At 34.0% G+C, this 17,567-nt stretch overlaps 5 protein-coding genes across 6 annotated transcripts; 3 read left to right on the top strand and 2 right to left on the bottom strand.

The window, feature by feature from the left end:
• The first annotated feature begins 951 nt into the window (after positions 1 to 951).
• LOC6643483 (dynactin subunit 5) lies at positions 952 to 1,949 on the top strand. The gene is made up of 3 exons (XM_023176405.2): positions 952 to 1,094; positions 1,195 to 1,494; positions 1,553 to 1,949. Exons 1-3 carry the CDS (start codon positions 1,047 to 1,049, stop codon positions 1,772 to 1,774), a joined length of 570 nt encoding a protein of 189 aa, XP_023032173.1. The 5' UTR covers positions 952 to 1,046; the 3' UTR covers positions 1,775 to 1,949.
• On the bottom strand, positions 1,925 to 2,923 carry LOC6643484 (ankyrin repeat domain-containing protein 49). Of its 2 annotated transcripts, XM_047010951.1 has the most exons (3): positions 2,879 to 2,923; positions 2,557 to 2,764; positions 1,925 to 2,495 (listed from the first exon to the last, which is right to left on the bottom strand). In XM_047010951.1, exons 2-3 carry the CDS (start codon positions 2,690 to 2,692, stop codon positions 1,984 to 1,986), a joined length of 648 nt encoding a protein of 215 aa, XP_046866907.1. In that variant the 5' UTR covers positions 2,693 to 2,764; positions 2,879 to 2,923; the 3' UTR covers positions 1,925 to 1,983. The 2 variants fall into 2 exon arrangements, with proteins under 2 accessions (XP_046866907.1, XP_002066483.1); XM_002066447.4 differs by having other exon boundaries at positions 2,557 to 2,916.
• Positions 2,924 to 3,091: 168 nt separating this feature from the next.
• LOC6643485 (probable tRNA(His) guanylyltransferase) lies at positions 3,092 to 4,306 on the top strand. The gene is made up of 2 exons (XM_002066448.3): positions 3,092 to 3,403; positions 3,465 to 4,306. Exons 1-2 carry the CDS (start codon positions 3,178 to 3,180, stop codon positions 4,163 to 4,165), a joined length of 927 nt encoding a protein of 308 aa, XP_002066484.2. The 5' UTR covers positions 3,092 to 3,177; the 3' UTR covers positions 4,166 to 4,306.
• On the bottom strand, positions 4,305 to 5,005 carry LOC6643486 (protein Dr1). The gene has a single exon (XM_002066449.4). It carries the CDS (start codon positions 4,868 to 4,870, stop codon positions 4,331 to 4,333), a length of 540 nt encoding a protein of 179 aa, XP_002066485.1. The 5' UTR covers positions 4,871 to 5,005; the 3' UTR covers positions 4,305 to 4,330.
• A 389-nt stretch (positions 5,006 to 5,394) lies between these two features.
• LOC6643487 (mRNA cap guanine-N7 methyltransferase) lies at positions 5,395 to 6,842 on the top strand. The gene is made up of 2 exons (XM_002066450.4): positions 5,395 to 6,643; positions 6,702 to 6,842. The coding sequence occupies exons 1-2, from the start codon at positions 5,470 to 5,472 to the stop codon at positions 6,782 to 6,784; spliced, it is 1,257 nt and encodes a 418-aa protein (XP_002066486.1). The 5' UTR covers positions 5,395 to 5,469; the 3' UTR covers positions 6,785 to 6,842.
• The last annotated feature ends 10,725 nt before the right edge of the window (positions 6,843 to 17,567 follow it).

The raw sequence follows: 17,567 nt of genomic DNA, 5'->3' as shown, positions 1-17,567 counted from the left end.
TTGTTGTTGGTATTATAGTGCTTGTTGTTGTTGTTGTTGCTGTGAAATCACCTGCAGCTTAAGTCCAGGGTCAACTTGGTGCGGGGGGTTAAAGTTAAACACCTGCAATTGGTTTTTTTTTTTGGTTAGTTTCAATTTGTTGCACATCGCGTGCCTCAAAGTAATTGCAATCTTTGGTAATTATAATTTTAATTGAGGATTCAAACATAATTTTCAATAAAAAATAAACAATTAGGCAAGTGAAAACTTCTGCCACCTAAGAACAAATTATTATAGAGACTTTTTTAATTTGCACTAAAACAAAAAATGATTATGCAAACTTTTAGTGCAAGTAAAAAACATTTCAGCCACAAAAAAATATATTATTTTAAATAAATTTTTACCTTCCTTTATTTACTTTTTATTATTCTTTTTTTAAATGCATTTTTTATTTATTTTTTAAATTTTTTAAATTTTATTTTTATTACGATTAAGATAAAATAAAAAACATTTTTCGAAAGTATTCATATAATTATTGTTGTTGTTTTTTTAAACAAAATTAAATAAATGTTGATACTAAATATTAAATTATTTAATTTATCTATTCTTAAATATACATATTTGTGTCTTTATGTACTCCAAATGATGCTACAATAAACTAACAGGTCAAATTTTAATCACAAATTTATGTACAAAATACAATTCAATACATAAAATTAAAGAAAAATTATTACATAATTTCTCGCATTTTGGTTTCACATGTCGCTTTAGAGGATTTAGTACCCAGAGTGAGACTCGTATGAAACATATAATTTTTTGCTTCTTTATTTTATTTCATGTCTTAATTAAAAACCAAAAAAAATCATTTAAAAAAGAAATCAAAAATGATTAACAGTGAGTTAACAGCGACCATTGCATTTTGATTTTAACAGTCGCCGTTAATGCTTCATCGTTCTATCGATACTTTCGATAGTTTTTTGAACAAATTATTCAACACTATCCAAAAATAAATCAGCAAATTGTTAAACTATTTTGTTTATTATTTTAGTATAAACCATTAAGGAATCATGGAAATAGCAGACACATACTACAGTAAGGATGAATACGTGGAGACGGCAAGTATTAACCAGACTCAGAAATAGACCAACTTACCAAATGGTTGCACATTTGCCCAGATGACCTCATCCCAATCCATTTTGTTTATTTTCTCCACAGGCCTCTGGCAACAAGGTGAGCCGCCACACAGTGCTTTGTGGTTCCCAGAACATAGTACTCAATGGAAAGGTTATTGTCCAGAGCGGTGCCATTATACGAGGTGATTTGGCCAATGTACGAACTGGAAGATATTGTGTGATTAGTAAAAATTCCGTCATCCGTCCACCTTATAAACAATTCAGCAAAGGCATCGCCTTCTTTCCCATGCACATTGGAGATCATGTGTTTATTGGCGAAGGAGCTGTTGTATCAGCAGCCACAATTGGCTCATATGTCTATATAGGAAAGAATGCGATTATTGTAAGTTGGCAGTGACAGACTTTTTTAGATTTTTGCCATATTAAAGTTTTATTCTTAGGGACGTCGCTGCACTTTGAAAGATTGCTGTGTTATTGAGGATGGAGCTGTGCTACCACCAGAGACAACAGTCTCTAGCTATATGCGATACACGGCCAAGGGAACCATCGAAGGTGGTCAGGGAAATCCGTATTTTGTGCCCGCTGCCATGCAAGATGAAATGGTTGGCTATACAAAATCCTTTTATGAACATTTCGTAAGAACTCCAGCGCCAGCCAGTTGAACTAGGCTTACAAGAATCTAAAGAGTATCATAAATTATTTCCAAGTATAAGTATTTAACTATGGGTTTGCTAAAAAAACAATTATCAATGTGACTGATCCTGAAATATAATTTTCAAAGATTTTCATATGCCTAAATCAAAGTCCACTCATACAGTAAACAATTTTAATAGACTATTTTTTAACATTAATTAATAATACCATGGTTTAGTTAATCTATCAGTCCCGTCTCACAATCATAGGCTTCATGGGAGATCTCGAAGATGGGATAACTCATGCCCGTACGACGAGCAATTACAGCAGCTGTGTCCTCGGAAACATTCTCCTTTCTACCCTTTATATAGCGATCCAATAGTAAAACAGTTGCCGTATTCCGGCAATTTGAAACCGTGGCCGTAATGTGTAGAGGAGTTTGTTTGCCATCAGAATCGGCATTGACATCGGCCCCGAATTGTAGCAAAAGTTGTGCACAATCGGCGTTGTTCCACTTGCAAGCCGAATGTAAGGGTGTCCAACCCATTTCAGTGCGGGCATTTGGATTGGCCTGATACTGGAGCAGTAGCTTGGCAATGTCGATGAAGTTGTTATAGCAGGCTCGATGCAGAGGCGTATATCCATCGTTATCCCGTGCATTAGCAGTTTCAGCATCCAATTTGAGTATCTCGCGAACTTCACTCAGACGATTCTCGTTAACAGCCCACAGAATCATGCGCTCAATGCTGGCTAAGAGCAAGACAATCTTTTGGTTAAGGTAAAACTTTAAGTATTATATTTTATTCCATACCTTGAGGATTTTTATCCTCTTCGATTAGTTCATCGGCATCATCGTCCCAGCCGCTGACAAACATCCCGCGTGGTACTTTAGCATGACGGAGTTTCTCCACCTGCGAAGTCTCTTCATCCGAATCGTAGTCGCCCATTGCTCCAAATGACTTGCAGGGATTAATAGAATAATTACTTTGTCCTGACCAGTTAAATGATGTTCCAATACACTATGTGGAATATTTGTCTATTGTATTTTCAATGGGCTTTACTTTTGTCGCTTCAATTTATGTGTTGTGTGAATTTTAAAGCTTTATTTTCTCAAATTTGCAAATTCTTAATACCTGAATTTCATTCCGACAGAGTTGACATTTTCCCAGTTGTGAAGATTAATCGATTGTGGTGATTAGTCGATTAATAATTATCGGTATTTGAAAACATAGAAATTAGTTTCTAGTTAGGACTAATTTATCAATTATGTATGTTTCAATACCCTATTATATATAATGTTTTTGTGAATTTGGCGCTCACCATTTGAGACTTTTCATTTATCGATATTCCAATTAACAATCAGCTGTTCCTTCCATGTGGCAGCTGGAGTAATAACAACAACAACAAAAACAACATTAAAAAATAATTATAAATGCGTTATCTTGCTTTTTGCCGAAAATTCAACAATTTATTAAATAAACCCATTGCCAGTGTCCTGGCCAAACGCAACATGGCCTGCAGCAGATACGAATACGTTAAATCCTATGAACAGGACGACAGCATATTGCCCAATGTATGGATTGTAATACGAATTGATGGCAAGAAATTTCACAAATTTTCCAAGATTCATGATTTTGAGAAACCAAACGATGAGAACGGTAAGTAGAATAATTAACAAGTGTATGGTGAATAATTAAAATCAAATGTTTTTTTCATCAGCTCTAAATTTAATGAATGCTGCAGCTATTGCAGTGATGGAAGAATTTCGTGATATTGTCCTGGCCTATGGCCAGAGTGACGAATACTCATTTGTGTTTCGCAAGGAGACGCAGGCATTTAAACGTCGATCGGCCAAACTTTTAACCTATGTCACCAGCTTATTCTCCACCAACTATGTGATGCAATGGCCCCAGTGGATGAAGGATAGAAAACTAAATTATGCTCCATGTTTTGATGGTCGTGTCGTCTTATATCCTTCCGATGAGAATCTAAGGGACTATCTTAGCTGGCGGCAGGCCGATGTACATGTAAATAATCTATATAATACAGCATTTTGGAAATTAGTATTGGATAAAGGGTTAAGCAATCAACAGGCTGAGGAGCGTCTAAGAGGCACTTTTTCGGCAGATAAAAATGAATTATTATTCCAAGAGTTTGGCATAAACTATAACAATATGCCAGCCATGTACCGAAAGGGCACAATACTGATGAGAAAACGCCTGGAACTGCAACCAGGTGATAAGACCAGGCAGGTCATAGTGCCACTCCACGATGATTTGATATCATCGAAATTTTGGAAAACTCACACTGAATTGCTTGGCAAATATACACCTGGATCATATAAGACAACTGCCGAACTTCCGAGACTTTTGACCAATCAATTGGAGCAACAGTTTGAAAATCAGGCTATAATAAGCTAATCTAAGAATATTTTATTAAAAAAAAAAAATCAAAAAACTTGAAGCTATACGTGTTGATTCCCTATTCCATTGAGTGATTCGGACAAAAAGTTGCGAAACTTAATGGAATTGAGAGCAACACCATTGCACACACTTTCTATACATGTGAATTCTATTTATTAAATATTAATAATCATCATCATCCTCGTCGTCATCTTCACTACGCTTACTACTGGCCACTGGTTGTCTCTGATTGATCATCGCCGCCGCCTGCATGCTCATCCATTGCTGTTGCTCTTCCCTGGCCTGTTCTTCACGCGCCTTTGCAAACAGTTCTTGTTGCTGCCTCAGGAGTTCCTCTTCGGGTATTCCCAGATTTTCCAATCTTGTGCTTTGACGTCTTCGCTTGGCGGCCACCTCTTTGCAATCGTGTAGCACAGCTTCCGCTTCCTGTTTATAATCATGGAAACCCAAACGTTCGAGGGCTTCTAGCACATGCTCGGCATTGATGGTCTTTTTGTTTCTTTGATTACACACGTCGTTGGCTTCCGAGCTAATTAGATGTATAAATTCCGAACAGCAATTGAGTATTAATTCTCGCGATTCATTTGCCACTCGCACTGTGGGTACAAGTTCTTTAATGATTTTATTAATGCTCGCACGTGGCAGAGTCAGTTCATCGTCTTCCGCGTTGGGTGGCAGTAGATCCTCCTGGGGATTGGACATGGCCAAGCGATTCGCAAACGTAAACAAAACAAAATAAATTAATGATTGGAAAAGAAGAGAATGAGAGCACGAAAATGCTTCTATTTAGGGTAGTCGCTCTGGATCTATCGATAACTCGTTTGCTGCTAGTGGTGGGTGTTATGCTTCGTGACTGTGTAGACTTTTCAAAAACAAAGTATATTTAACAGAATTAAATTAAATATATTTAATTTACGATTTCTTACATTCTTATTCCAAATTAAAAATTATTCCAGATTGAAAATTATCTGTAACAAATGCATACAAGAAATTAATTATTATCAACATATATGGACCAACTTGTTATTTATATTCATAATTTTTATCTGTCTTAAAAATGTAATTGAAGAGTGAAACTGCGTTCATAGACTTCTATATAAAATGTAGTTTTCTTTTTAAATTTAAAAAAAAATATTTTTTAAGACGATTTCAAAATGGCGCCACTGGGATCCGATAGTTTTGCTTGCTCGATGTTTTTTTTTTGTCGACACTGAGCAATTTCTATTGTTGAATATTCATCAGCCCTGGCTGCGCCCTCAATTCAGATTTATTAACCGGACCTAGAATTTTAAGCAAACAGAATGAGCGTAAATTATGAACAAAATGCCATGGGAGTCAACCTTTCAGATGACGACGAAAGTGAATCTACTGGCCAAGAAGACTATGGCATTCCTCCGCCAAAAATTCGAAAATTAGAAGAAAACCAACAACAAACACACGCTGGTAACATAGAAAGCGTGGGTCATGGTGGCGACGAGGAGCAACCACAGCCGGAACCGGAGACTGGAGCCGCCAATACATTTGTGGTTGCCCATCATTATAATGAACTTAAGGAGGCCGGACGTAAGGATCGTCTGAAATCGAAAATTTTCTTTATGCGAAATTTCAACAATTGGATTAAAAGCCAACTTATTAACGAGTACATGGGCAAAATAAAGGAACAGAAACGTGTGGGCGATGCCATACGTGTCCTGGACATGTGTTGCGGCAAAGGCGGTGATCTACTCAAATGGGATAAGGCGTCCATAGCTCACTTGATCTGTACCGACATTGCCGAAGTGTCGGTGGAACAATGCCAGCGACGTTATCAGGACATATTGAAACGTGCAGAGAACTCCAAATATGCCCATAAATTCACAGCTGAATTCTTTGCCTGCGATTCGACATTGGTGCGTCTGCGGGAACGCTATAAAGATGCCTCCCTTCAACTGAATCTCGTGTCGTGCCAGTTTGCTTTTCACTATTGTTTCGAATCCTTGGCCCAGGCCGATTGCATGGTACGTAATGCTGCCGAATGTCTACAGCCAGGTGGATATTTTATAGCCACCATACCAGATGCATATGAAATAATGCGTAGACTAAAAGCAGCTGGTCCTGGACAACGTAAATTTGGCAACGATGTGTATTCCATTGAATTCGAAAATGATGCCGATGAATTGCCTATATTTGGCGCTAAATATCAATTTCATTTAGAGGGCGTTGTGGATTGCCCTGAATTTCTGGTACACTTTCCAACTCTAGTCAAATTGGCACGCAAATATGGTTTGCAAGTGCTAAGACGTTCCACGTTTGCTGAATACTATAAGGAGACACTGCCCCATGGCAGACATTTGCTTCAGCGTATGTCCGGCTTGGAAACTGTCCAGGTAAATCGTGTGGCCAATGATCCAGAATATGCCCATTTGAAGCATTTGGCGGGCACTAATCGTGGCAAACCAGTGGGCACTCTATCCAAATCGGAATGGGAAGCAACAAGTAAATGTGTTTCATATGAAATCAATTCTCCATCTAATTTAATCATCTTTTCTTTCAGCTCTTTATTTGGTCTGCGCTTTTAAAAAGTGTAAAAATACTTGGGATGCCAATGGAAAGCCTTTGTTCGAATTTGAAGACTGAAGACCATAGAATAACCAATAACCAATCATTATAAAAAAAAAAATAGTTTCTTATTAAATTTGTATTTTTTTTTTTTTTTTGTAATGCATGTTTAGAAAATATGTATATAATATACATACATATTTCTTAGTTTAAAAATGCATGGTAACTGGCTAACAATACTTTTTATGTATATATTTAGAAAACAAATTCATTGATCAAAGCTTATAGACTCCAACAAAATGAAAAAATTGTTTAAAAAAAGAAAAAAAGACATTTCTGTGGTAAACCTTTTTTTTAGTAAAGCCAGATTTGTTAAACAAATATTACAATAATAATTAAAAAATCCAATGAAATTTAACGATTGTAGTTTAACTTCAAAGGGAAACTTCTGAGTATTTGCGTATTTGGATATGTTATAAATGATCTATAAATTTGAATCTTTTGACCTTTATAAGCAAAAAAGCGTTGGGAATTCGAGCTGTGCGGCGGCTAAAGCATTAGAGGATCTACCCGGAATGGTGTTAATCATTAGAATGACAATCAAATGTCATATAAAATGTGCTGCTCGAATAGTTTATCAGCAATTTTGTTACAAAGTGCCAACATATTAATGATTTATATCCTTTAAATAAGATGACTAAAAAAAGGTGTTGTAATTGTTTAGTATTCTATGATTTTGTATTATAATTTCTTTCAATATTTACTTTTAGCAATTACATTACCTACAAATTTATTTATAGAAGCGAAACAATTTAAAGGAATGAATTAGAATACAGGTTTAAGCCGGGCTCACTAATTATTGTGTCGGCTAAAAAATTAAGTTTACAGAAAACAACTTTATCCATTTTCTGGTGCTCGAACAGAATTTGAAGATAATAAATTCAGCGAAACGTTAGTTTCACAAAGTAATTCGGACTAAAGCTTAAAAAACTAACTTGTTATAAGTTCCCAAAACTAATTGAATATTTTTAGTACTGTGAAAAAGCCGAAAATATTCTAATACGTTTAGTACAATGGCCGAAAATAGTTTTAATACTACTAACTATATTATTAGTTGATAATTTTATAATTATGCGAAGAAATTTAAAAATAAAACTTTGCCTAACCTTAACCAAAAATAAAATTTACAAGTAAAGTATTGGATTATATTCAGACAAATCATAAACCGCTTAAGCATTCATTTTTTATTATTAACGTCTTTTTAAAAAGTTTAACCACTTTTGACTGAGTTTTATTAACAAAGATTTCATTACCTTCTTGGTTCGACGACATTTTTTCAATTTTTTGAATTTTAATTAAAGCTAGCTTCAGGAGTTTTTAAGTACTTACCAAATTATTTTCTTAGTTTTGAAATGCCATAAATAAATTGAAATACTTTGATTATGAATAAACCAATAGAACTTTTTAACCCAAATTAATTTTCCAGATGATAAAAAATGATAGGTATTGAGACATTCTTCAGAGATATTTAATTATTTTATTTAGGAGCTTTCGTAATGAGATCCAAAATAAATAAGGGTTTTCACGAAACTTTACCGAGTAAAACTTTAAAATTTATTTTTTCAAATGTACATTTGTACATTTTTGTGTAACATTAAAGAGTTTTTATTTAATTTAATTTCATTTTTGTGTCTAACAACAAACCGTTTTTTGTGAAAGTAATGAACAATAAAAATAAGTTTTTAACAATTTTCTTCGCCCTAAGTTTAGGCCTTTAAAGTGTTGAAAGTTGAATTTTTGAAAATTCTAACTTCTCATTGTAAAAATTATAACGAAATTCATTAAATTCACTTCAAATTTAAAGTTTAAATCTAAACAAGGTCTTATAAACATCCATATATTTTACATCAATTTAGGAGATTGTTGTCTAAAATAAAATATAAATATAAAAAACTGCAAAAAAATTGAAAATTTATAATCATTTAACAATAAGTATAATGATTGTTTTAGGTTCAATTTTCTAACAATTTTAAAATGAAAATATAAGTTATCAAACTCTCAATGTTTCAAAAGAGTCCTTAAACTATAAGATCTACCCACGCATTACTTGTAAATCCCTTTAGTAACCTGTCCAATTCTATTTTAATTTTTGTCATTTCGAAAAAGCTTGTGATAAGGCAAGGCAGGACTACATATAGTAGGATATAAAACCGTTACCGAAAACTGGAAGTGGATCGAAAAGCTCCGTTATGTCCACACATACACAGTCTCTCACTCTCTCTCTCTCTCTCTCAGCCTCTCTCTCTCTCAGGCACACACACAAAAGGACACAAGAGAGACTACGAGAGAGCGTACGAGAGATTTTGGAGCCAGGAGCCAGAGCGCACAGCTGTTGCTTTCACAGAAACTGTCGCCTTTGAAGGACATCGGGCAAAGGTTAGTCTTGACGTTCACGTTGCCGGGTCGGGGTGCTTACCAAGACCAGACCAGGCGAGACCAGAAAAAAACAAAAAGCAAAAAACAAGAAAAAAACTAAAAAGGACCTCAATTTGAACCATAACCATGCGTGCCGTACCATGCTATGCCATGCCATGCCATGGCCTGTGTAGAGGCCTTCTAAATGCATCAATGAATTATTATAGCTCAAGTGTAAATAAATATTTGATAACAAAATGTTAGATTATTTTCCGGGGTCGTGAGGCGAAGGGGCGTGGTGGAACACTGGGAGGGCTCGAGCGTGCGACAAAATGGGTGGGCATAAATTACACCATGGATTGGGACGACGAGGTAAACTGCAGACGTTTATTGGGTAATCAGTTGCCTTGTTTCTCCATCTTCTCTCTGTCTCCCACTCTCTCTCTCTCTCTCTCTCTCGCTCTTTGTCTGTCTGTCTATTCCCCAATGTGCTTCTCTTTCTTTTTGATTTTCTTTTTATACGGTTTGTAAGCCCATCTCCAAGTTCTTGTCAGATAATTTCATTATTTAAAGTTTTGCTCATAAAAATAAACTTTGGGTGTAAAGTTTAAATTTGTTTTACACACACACACACACACACACACACACGTACACGTACAAGTTGTTTACAACACTGTGTACGTGAGTATATGTATGTATTTGTCTGTGTGTGTGTGTGTGTGTGGGTTGGTAGGTTAGTGGGTAGAATGATTCAGTTGATGGCTTGCTGGTTGTACGCCTATATGTATGCTACGCTTTGTTTAAAGTAGAGCGTGCGTATTTATAAGGCAAACAACAGAGAGCACAACCAAAGGCAGCCAAAGCCTTAGTCAGCTCCTGTTTACGTTACTCACATACACACACACACACACACACATCACATAACATTCGCCTTTTACCTCCTTCATTCGCATCCTTCATCCTCTTGTCCTTCTTCTCGACTCGCTTTGCACTGATTGGCCCTAATGAATCTTTTTGTTACCTCATCCTCCTTCTCCTCCTCCTTTTTCCACCTTCATGCGGCCTGCCTGCGCATTGTACCATGCGGTCTATGTAAATTAGTTCACTTTTAACCTCCACATAGGCCCATCAGCCATCATCACAATCTCTTTTCCCTGTTAAGCTTCAATGACATTTTAATCGTTTTCAAATGAATACTGAAACACCAAAAAAACACCAGAAAAATATTTAAAATAAAAGTGTTTGTTTAGCAAGAAATAATTCTATAAGAACGTACCTTGTCTGACTGAAGCTCTTTAAGTTACTTTTCTATCTGAATTTCCCAATATTTGTGTATTCAAAAATAAATCGAAAAGTATTTTCCAACTGTTTTACAATACCAAAAAGTTTAAAAATCTTATATATTTATCTAGGAATAGGTCTTTCTATTGCTTTTATTTTCAGTTTGTAATCTGTGTATTTAAAATTTATTTATAGTATTTCCAATTGTTCTACAAATTCAAAAAGTTTATAAGTTGTTTGTAAATGATTAAATTTTGATATTTTATTTTAGAGTAAAATTTTAAGTTTGAAGTGAATGTCTTGTGAATGAATTCTTTTATCTTTTGTCATAAATTCTGAAACTCTTACATACATTTTGTACTTATAAATCTAATTGATTATTAATAAATAAGCAGTCCTCGGTAGATGAGTTCTCTAAGTGGCCCAGTCATTTAGTCAACTGAACAACGAGGATCAGGGTTCGAATCCCAGGCTAGTGTATGGGCCTTAGTTTACCAGTGCTTGTAAAATATAGTTAGGTTGATAGTTTATAACTATATCCTATACTTTAATAATAATGAATTATAATAATAAATAATAATAAAATTAATAAATAAACGAACTAAATTATGTATTAAATTATTACTGACTAATTGAACCCAATATTATAAAATATTAATACCTTTTAATTGTGCATAACAGATACATATCTTATTAAAATGGCGAATACTCTAATCGCTTTTAACTTTTCAATGCTAAAAAATTGAAATTTCGTAGGCACAATAATAAAACTTAAAACTTAACATTTGTTTGCTAATTGTTTGAACAAACTTATACAAAATAAATTATTGTCATCATGCAAAAAATAGATAAAAGATGATTTAAAATTTGACTGCATTAAATTTTAGCTTACTGACTATCTTTGCTGTGATCCACAAGTCATTTTATGGCATTAATTCGTAAAATTGAGTTTCAAAAATAAATGAAATCACTGCAAAAAGGATCTTGCCTCGTCTCGAACTTGCCCAAATATTATCAAATCAATGGCAAAGGGGGATCGAAACTGGAAATACAGTTAATAGAGCACACATACAGGTACAAACTAATGCAATTACTTCTTGTCAGCAAGTGTCTGTTCGATGGTTCTATTACATGATAGATAGAGAATGTAATTTAATTTTCTAACTAAATACATATTATTAAACATTACATAATGCGTAAATGCGTAATTCTTAAAACTACATTGCTTGATCTTAAGTTTTCCAATTTTGTATATTTTTATATTCAACCATCTTTAAACTATGTCACTATGAACTTCCCTTTTTCGCGTTGTACAAACAAAAAAATGGTTGACACCTTTTCGACTTTGAGGCCTTATTAGAGAGCTTCAATTTAAATATTAATTTAGTTGCATCTATATATTTTAATATTAATTATGAACGATATTACTCTATGTCTCAGAAATTGAATTGTATGACCGTAGCGACTTTTAAAACACCTTTTGCCCTGCCTTTGCCTTAGGGGACATCATTTAATATTTGCACAATTTCTTTTTTCGACTTGGTTGAAAAAAAAAAAACAATAATACCCCAGATATCTTATTTTTAAACTCCATTATATGAATTACTATTTAATTCCTTCACTCTTAATCAAGAAATATGTCTATGATCCCAGCTAAGGGTTAAATTATTTTACACAATGGCTATCCTGGCTGTTGAGTTATGTGCATACGTGACGCTCAACGGACTGCAATGTGTCCATGGGTATCTGTTTTCCTCTTTCTCTCTTTCTGCCTCTGTCTGTCTCTTTTTTTGATGTCGTGGTGTGTTGTGGTGGCCACTGACGACCACCAGGTGGATAGGCAGGATAGGAAAGGATAGGTGGATGCTTGGGTGGATGTTGGTTGGTAAGGTAATGAGTGGCCTTACATTACGTATACGCAGTGTGTACAAACAAAATACATGCCGCAATGTTTATTTTGTAAGTCTGTCGAGGCAAGCGAGCGTATAAGTGTCTCTGTATATGTGTGAGTGTGTGTGTGTGTGTGTGTGTGTGTGTATGGGTGCGTGTATAAGTATGAGTAAGTGTGTGAGTGGAACGGCTTGTGTTTATTCAACCGCATGGAACAATGTGGAGAAAACGCATACCAGGCTAGGCGAGGAGCACACGGCGTTTTTGCGTTGCCTTTGTAATGTTGTTTTTTTTCTTTTTTTTAAGCGAGCAAAGCGCGCGTTGTGCTAAACTTTTTTCTTTTTTTTCCTTTCTACAAGGATTGCCCCAGGAGAAGAGAATTGCTCGGAAGATGATGGCTGAAAAGAGGCGGTAACGGCGGAGGTAACGGGGAAGTAACGCAACAATTTAAACAGTATACACATTGTGCATACGCCCAAGGACTAACTAGAAGCATAAACGAGATGCCATTGCGAGAGCAGTGAGAATTTTCATCTTCTTTTTTTGAAGAGGTTGAGAGCAAGTAGTTAGTGGGATTCAGGATGAGCTGCAGCTCAGCTCATGTTAATCTTTTGTGGCTGTTCTTCTTGGCCAAAAGAAATTTGAACTTTGTGCATCAATGCATGAATGATTCACCAGCTCAACCCCAACCAGCCAACCAGCCAACCATCATCACCATCAATGGTTGTCGGTGGCAAACCATGAATACTCAAAGAGATAATATGCTCAGGTAAAGCATGAGGTCATGGTTAGAAAATTAAGTTTTTCAGTTTGTTTAGAGTATCGTAGAGTAGATGCCGTCCCGTGCTCGTTGCACTGGAAGGGAACAAGAAAAAGTTTATTTAAGAAAGTTTTAAAAGTTTACTGATTGTTGGACATCTAGTTAATTTACGGAAGCTATCGTAACTTGCTACGTTTTCTTTCAATTTTTTCAATCAGCAACTTTTCTACCGCAGAGTGAGCAATTTTTGAGATAGCATTTAAATTGAATAGTACGGTAACTATGGTTACGCCTTTAACAATTTTGTTAGATAAGTGACATCAACTACTATATGGGGGGAGTGTATTCCTGACCTTGAGAAGTAAGTAATTCCATGAAAGTATATTTAATTACCCTTAAGCTTTCATTTTGCTAATAAGTTAGTCATCAAAGCATATCTTTTTGGTGGGAACGTGGGTAGTCAGTGGAGTTTGGTATTAGTTATTAATACTTACTGTGCTAAACACCAAAATGGGGTCTGAACTGCAAAATTTATTTTAAATTTAATTTGAAATTTTATAGTAAAATGAGCAATAACTATCGGTGATTCAGTAATTGTCAGTAAATCAGTAATAAAGAGAGTATAAAATCTTTGGAAACGCATAAAATTAAGGTTTTGTGTCAAGGCTTATTATAAATAGGCTTGATCAGCCTGAAGAAACGAATTTATATAGCCATACTTCATACTTTATCTGGCATCTGGTCTATCTAGATCAATTGCCTTTTAGAGTTTAATGAAGTTGTATCTTTTTAGGATATTGTGTACAGAATGAAGGGGTTAGGGTTCTAAAATGGGAGACTCCAATGCTGTCTTAGGAACGGCAGGAGTCAAGGATGTGTTCTGTGATTAAAAATTATTAAATTGACAACTCTTTGTCTTTCTTTTTTTTACAGATTCCTGCTGAGAACCAGACATTTGGAAGGACTTTTTAAATTAAGTACTCATCGCTATTGCCTTGTTTTTGTAATCTAAAGAGATCAAATGACTGTACAGAGTTTTCATAGGAACCATCGATAGAGAATAGAGTTTTAGATTAATAACTCTATAATTTTTTGCAGGATTATCTTTAAACTTTACAAATTCGGTTATATAATTGATATTTTTTGCATATTTATTTTATGGACATCAGACTCCTTTATCATACAGCTCACCTAAGAACAATGGACCAAAAATGGAATTTTGTATTAATAACTTCAATATTTATCTAGAGATTATAAAATATTCAACCTTTTATGTGCCTCTTGATGTCGTTAATAAGAAGTCTTGTAGTCCTATTCATTGCCTTCAAGTTGGCAATCAAAAGTTTTCTATACATCGACCTCGGCAAACAAATCAATTTGCATTCAGTGTCGGAATAAACAAATTGGGATTCCCAAATTGAGAGACTTTTGAAACGACTTTAGCTTTAATGATCCCTTTTTTTTGCTCTTGGTGTTGAAACTTTTTTACAGTGGCGGATTTAGAGGAGGCCAAGAGAGTAATATGAAAAGGGCGAAAAGTGGTGCATTAATTCGACGTTATTAATGGTAAATCTGAGTCCTAGTCTTCGTCCACCTTCGCAATTTGATTGGCGAACTTGAAAACTCGGAACTTGGGAATAAGAATTTAATAATGGCTTAATAATGGGTTTAGTCCTATGGTATCAACATATCTTTAAATGAATCCTTCCCTGATGTCCTGGCAACAAATAGTAAGTTGTTAAGACATGAATTCTTTAACCTTGTAATAATATAGTTTTCACTAATTGAAAATATTCGCGCTTTGGTCGATGACATTGACAAAGTTTGTTAGTTTTCTTTCCCTTTTTCTTTATCTATTTGAACAATTTACAATGCATTTCTGATTCTTTTGTTGAAATTATTTTCAGTATATAATTACATTTTCATATTCATCAAATTTGTTAGATGTATTTATCTAGCCAAAAATGTTTGAATAACAATATTTTTTGGCTTCAATTGATTTCCCTTGATGACGTTGATGAAACTGCTGCCCCAACTGCTTCTCTCTCCGTCTCCCCCTGCCGATGGTCCTTTCTGGTGATGTTGCTGCTGAGTAAGTTTCTGTGTATGCTTCAATTATTCAGGGACTTTATGTCTATAAATATGCATACGTTGGTATACATATACATACATACATATATATGTATTTAGATATAAATTCTATGAATATCTACTGTATATACATCTATACTTTTATACGTAGCTATGTAGGTGAGTAGTTAGGTTGCATCCTTCAACTTGCATAGTTTGGCACAATGATTTATTCATTTGCAATTAAGTACGAAGAGACTAATTGGCAACGCCGGAAATGTATTGATTTAAAAATTCAATAATCTGGAAGCCTTGATAAGCTCATCAAACATGCAACATGGTAAGTTGCTATGTAGCTCAAGCTCAAGGCGTGGCATTTGGGTATTAAGTTTGTTGTTCCTTCTTCTATTACTGTTGTTGTTGGTTTTTAGTAGCACACGACACAACAAAAGGTCAACACAGCGAAGTGAGTTAAATGACAAGGACCTTACCTTGCGAGGGTCGGAATATTGTTGTGCCCTGTGCGTGTTTGCATGTTTGACTGTATTACGACCCCAAATAAACGCAAAAGCAGTTGATGGGGAGGGGAAGGGGAACTGAAAAAAGGAAAACAACACAAACAACGGAAACACAACAACTGAAAACTAAACCAGAGGGTCAAATCCTAGCCTTGAGACAGGTTCGAACTACTTATACTCTAGTTGACAGGGTAAATATACAAACGGAACTCAGAACTAGGCCTATTAAAAAATTATATTATAGCATCCGGCAAAATTGACTACCAATGACATTGAATGGAAGGACTCTTTGATGTAATATGACCATGTCCTTTGTAAGCATTTCAAATTAGTAATTGACAATGACTATCTACCTACATATTCCATCGATTTGATCTATTTGTGGCAAGGGTATTCAAATAGATAGCTAAATCATAGCTGACCCAATTTAAAATTTGAAACACGAACATTTTACATTATACGCTTGTTATTTTTATGGTTCAGTTAATCTCAGATTACAATTAAATTCAGATTGTCTGGGATCCCAACAGTTGACCTCTAAATGTCAAATTTCATCACAAATGACATTCAAATTATAGATACATTCAAATGCAACGGGTGGACAAAGGGTCTTGTGGGTTTGGGGCAGCAATTTTTGAAATCATATTCCATTCATTAAGAAAATTCTATCACATAATTTGCATTTAATTTTTGTTTAAATAGTTTGATATTTTTAACATTTTCAATTAAATATTTTACTTTATGTCAAATATGGATTATGGGATAACATAATTAATTAACTGAAGCATAAAACTGAAAATTATTGAACCAATTTATAATTAAAAGTTTATAATTCTATAAATTCTTCTATAAATTTAATAATATTAGGTTATTGTTGATTAACTTTAATAAAAATTTGATTTTTATTGTTTGAATTTATGCAAATATTTATCATAAACGTCATAATTTTTAATTCAATAAAAATCAATATATGTAAGTTTTTGCATGAACCGCACAAAAAATATTAAGGATATTTCGGAATGTCTTTGAAATTACGAGTATAGAGCAGTTCTTCGTTTTGGTATATGTTCTAAATGCATTTTTATATCTCATTTTAAATGCATTTGTTAAATCTTCTTTTAATTTAGAACCTTACAACTAATTTAAGATATTTTTTCTTAGTCTAGTACTAAATTCTAGGGATGTGATTTTTTAAATGACTAAAATCATCTATTATTGGGTTGATCTGTTATATACATTAAGACAAGTTCGATTTTAAATTCGCAGAATAAAATAGTTGAGTGTGAGTGTGAGCTCGTTAAGGCCTTTAGCATATCCACATAGATCGGTTAAGTGTTTAAAAAAAAAAGTAAGGTCCAAAAAATAGTATTGTATAGTATAATAAGTATAATATTGAAACTATCGATTTAAAAAGGTTTAATTTTTATTTAGTCCAGTTAGTTCTTTGCAGAAAAAAAGTATATTAAAATAGAAAGTCACAAAATTTTTTTCTTGGAGTAATAGAAACCCAATGTTTTATTAATTTATTACTAATATAAGTTACAACAAAGAAATTTTCAATTTTTTAAAACAACTTTGAAAATAAAATTTAAATATTTCTTAATATGTTGTTCGACAAGCCTATCAATGACTGAACATAAGTTAAATAATTAAAAAGTTTAAACATAAATAATCATATAAATTATAATTTACCTTAATCTCTATAATCTCTATAAATTTGATATATGATGGTTTTTATGAAATAATCTTAATTACAGTAGAATCCGCTTATAACGACGCTCAAGGAACCAACGATTTTTGTCGTTATATCAGGAAGACGTTTTAATATAAGTTTGTATTAGGACGAATTATTCACTTGTCGTTATAACCGGATTCTACCGTATTATACTTCCATTTTTCTTGTAAACTAAGCCAGGATTATACAATA

Source organism: Drosophila willistoni, assembly GCF_018902025.1.
Source record: "Drosophila willistoni isolate 14030-0811.24 chromosome 2R unlocalized genomic scaffold, UCI_dwil_1.1 Seg200, whole genome shotgun sequence".
Classification (NCBI taxonomy): domain Eukaryota; kingdom Metazoa; phylum Arthropoda; class Insecta; order Diptera; family Drosophilidae; genus Drosophila; species Drosophila willistoni.
This window is presented reverse-complemented; position numbering and strand designations above follow the sequence as displayed.

Excerpts from the sequence above, each read along its gene's own strand:
- LOC6643483 (XM_023176405.2), top strand. The coding sequence starts at position 1,047 with ATGGAAATAGCAGACACATACTACAGTAAGGATGAATACGTGGAGACG. Across the intron at positions 1,095-1,194 it reads AGGATGAATACGTGGAGACG|GCCTCTGGCAACAAGGTGAG; the intron begins GCAAGTATTAAC and ends TTTTCTCCACAG. Across the intron at positions 1,495-1,552 it reads TAGGAAAGAATGCGATTATT|GGACGTCGCTGCACTTTGAA; the intron begins GTAAGTTGGCAG and ends TTTTATTCTTAG.
- LOC6643484 (XM_047010951.1), bottom strand. The coding sequence starts at position 2,692 with ATGGGCGACTACGATTCGGATGAAGAGACTTCGCAGGTGGAGAAACTC. Across the intron at positions 2,496-2,556 it reads AGAGGATAAAAATCCTCAAG|CCAGCATTGAGCGCATGATT; the intron begins GTATGGAATAAA and ends TCTTGCTCTTAG.
- LOC6643485 (XM_002066448.3), top strand. The coding sequence starts at position 3,178 with ATGCGTTATCTTGCTTTTTGCCGAAAATTCAACAATTTATTAAATAAA. Across the intron at positions 3,404-3,464 it reads GAAACCAAACGATGAGAACG|CTCTAAATTTAATGAATGCT; the intron begins GTAAGTAGAATA and ends TTTTTTCATCAG.
- LOC6643486 (XM_002066449.4), bottom strand. The coding sequence starts at position 4,870 with ATGTCCAATCCCCAGGAGGATCTACTGCCACCCAACGCGGAAGACGAT.
- LOC6643487 (XM_002066450.4), top strand. The coding sequence starts at position 5,470 with ATGAGCGTAAATTATGAACAAAATGCCATGGGAGTCAACCTTTCAGAT. Across the intron at positions 6,644-6,701 it reads ATCGGAATGGGAAGCAACAA|CTCTTTATTTGGTCTGCGCT; the intron begins GTAAATGTGTTT and ends CTTTTCTTTCAG.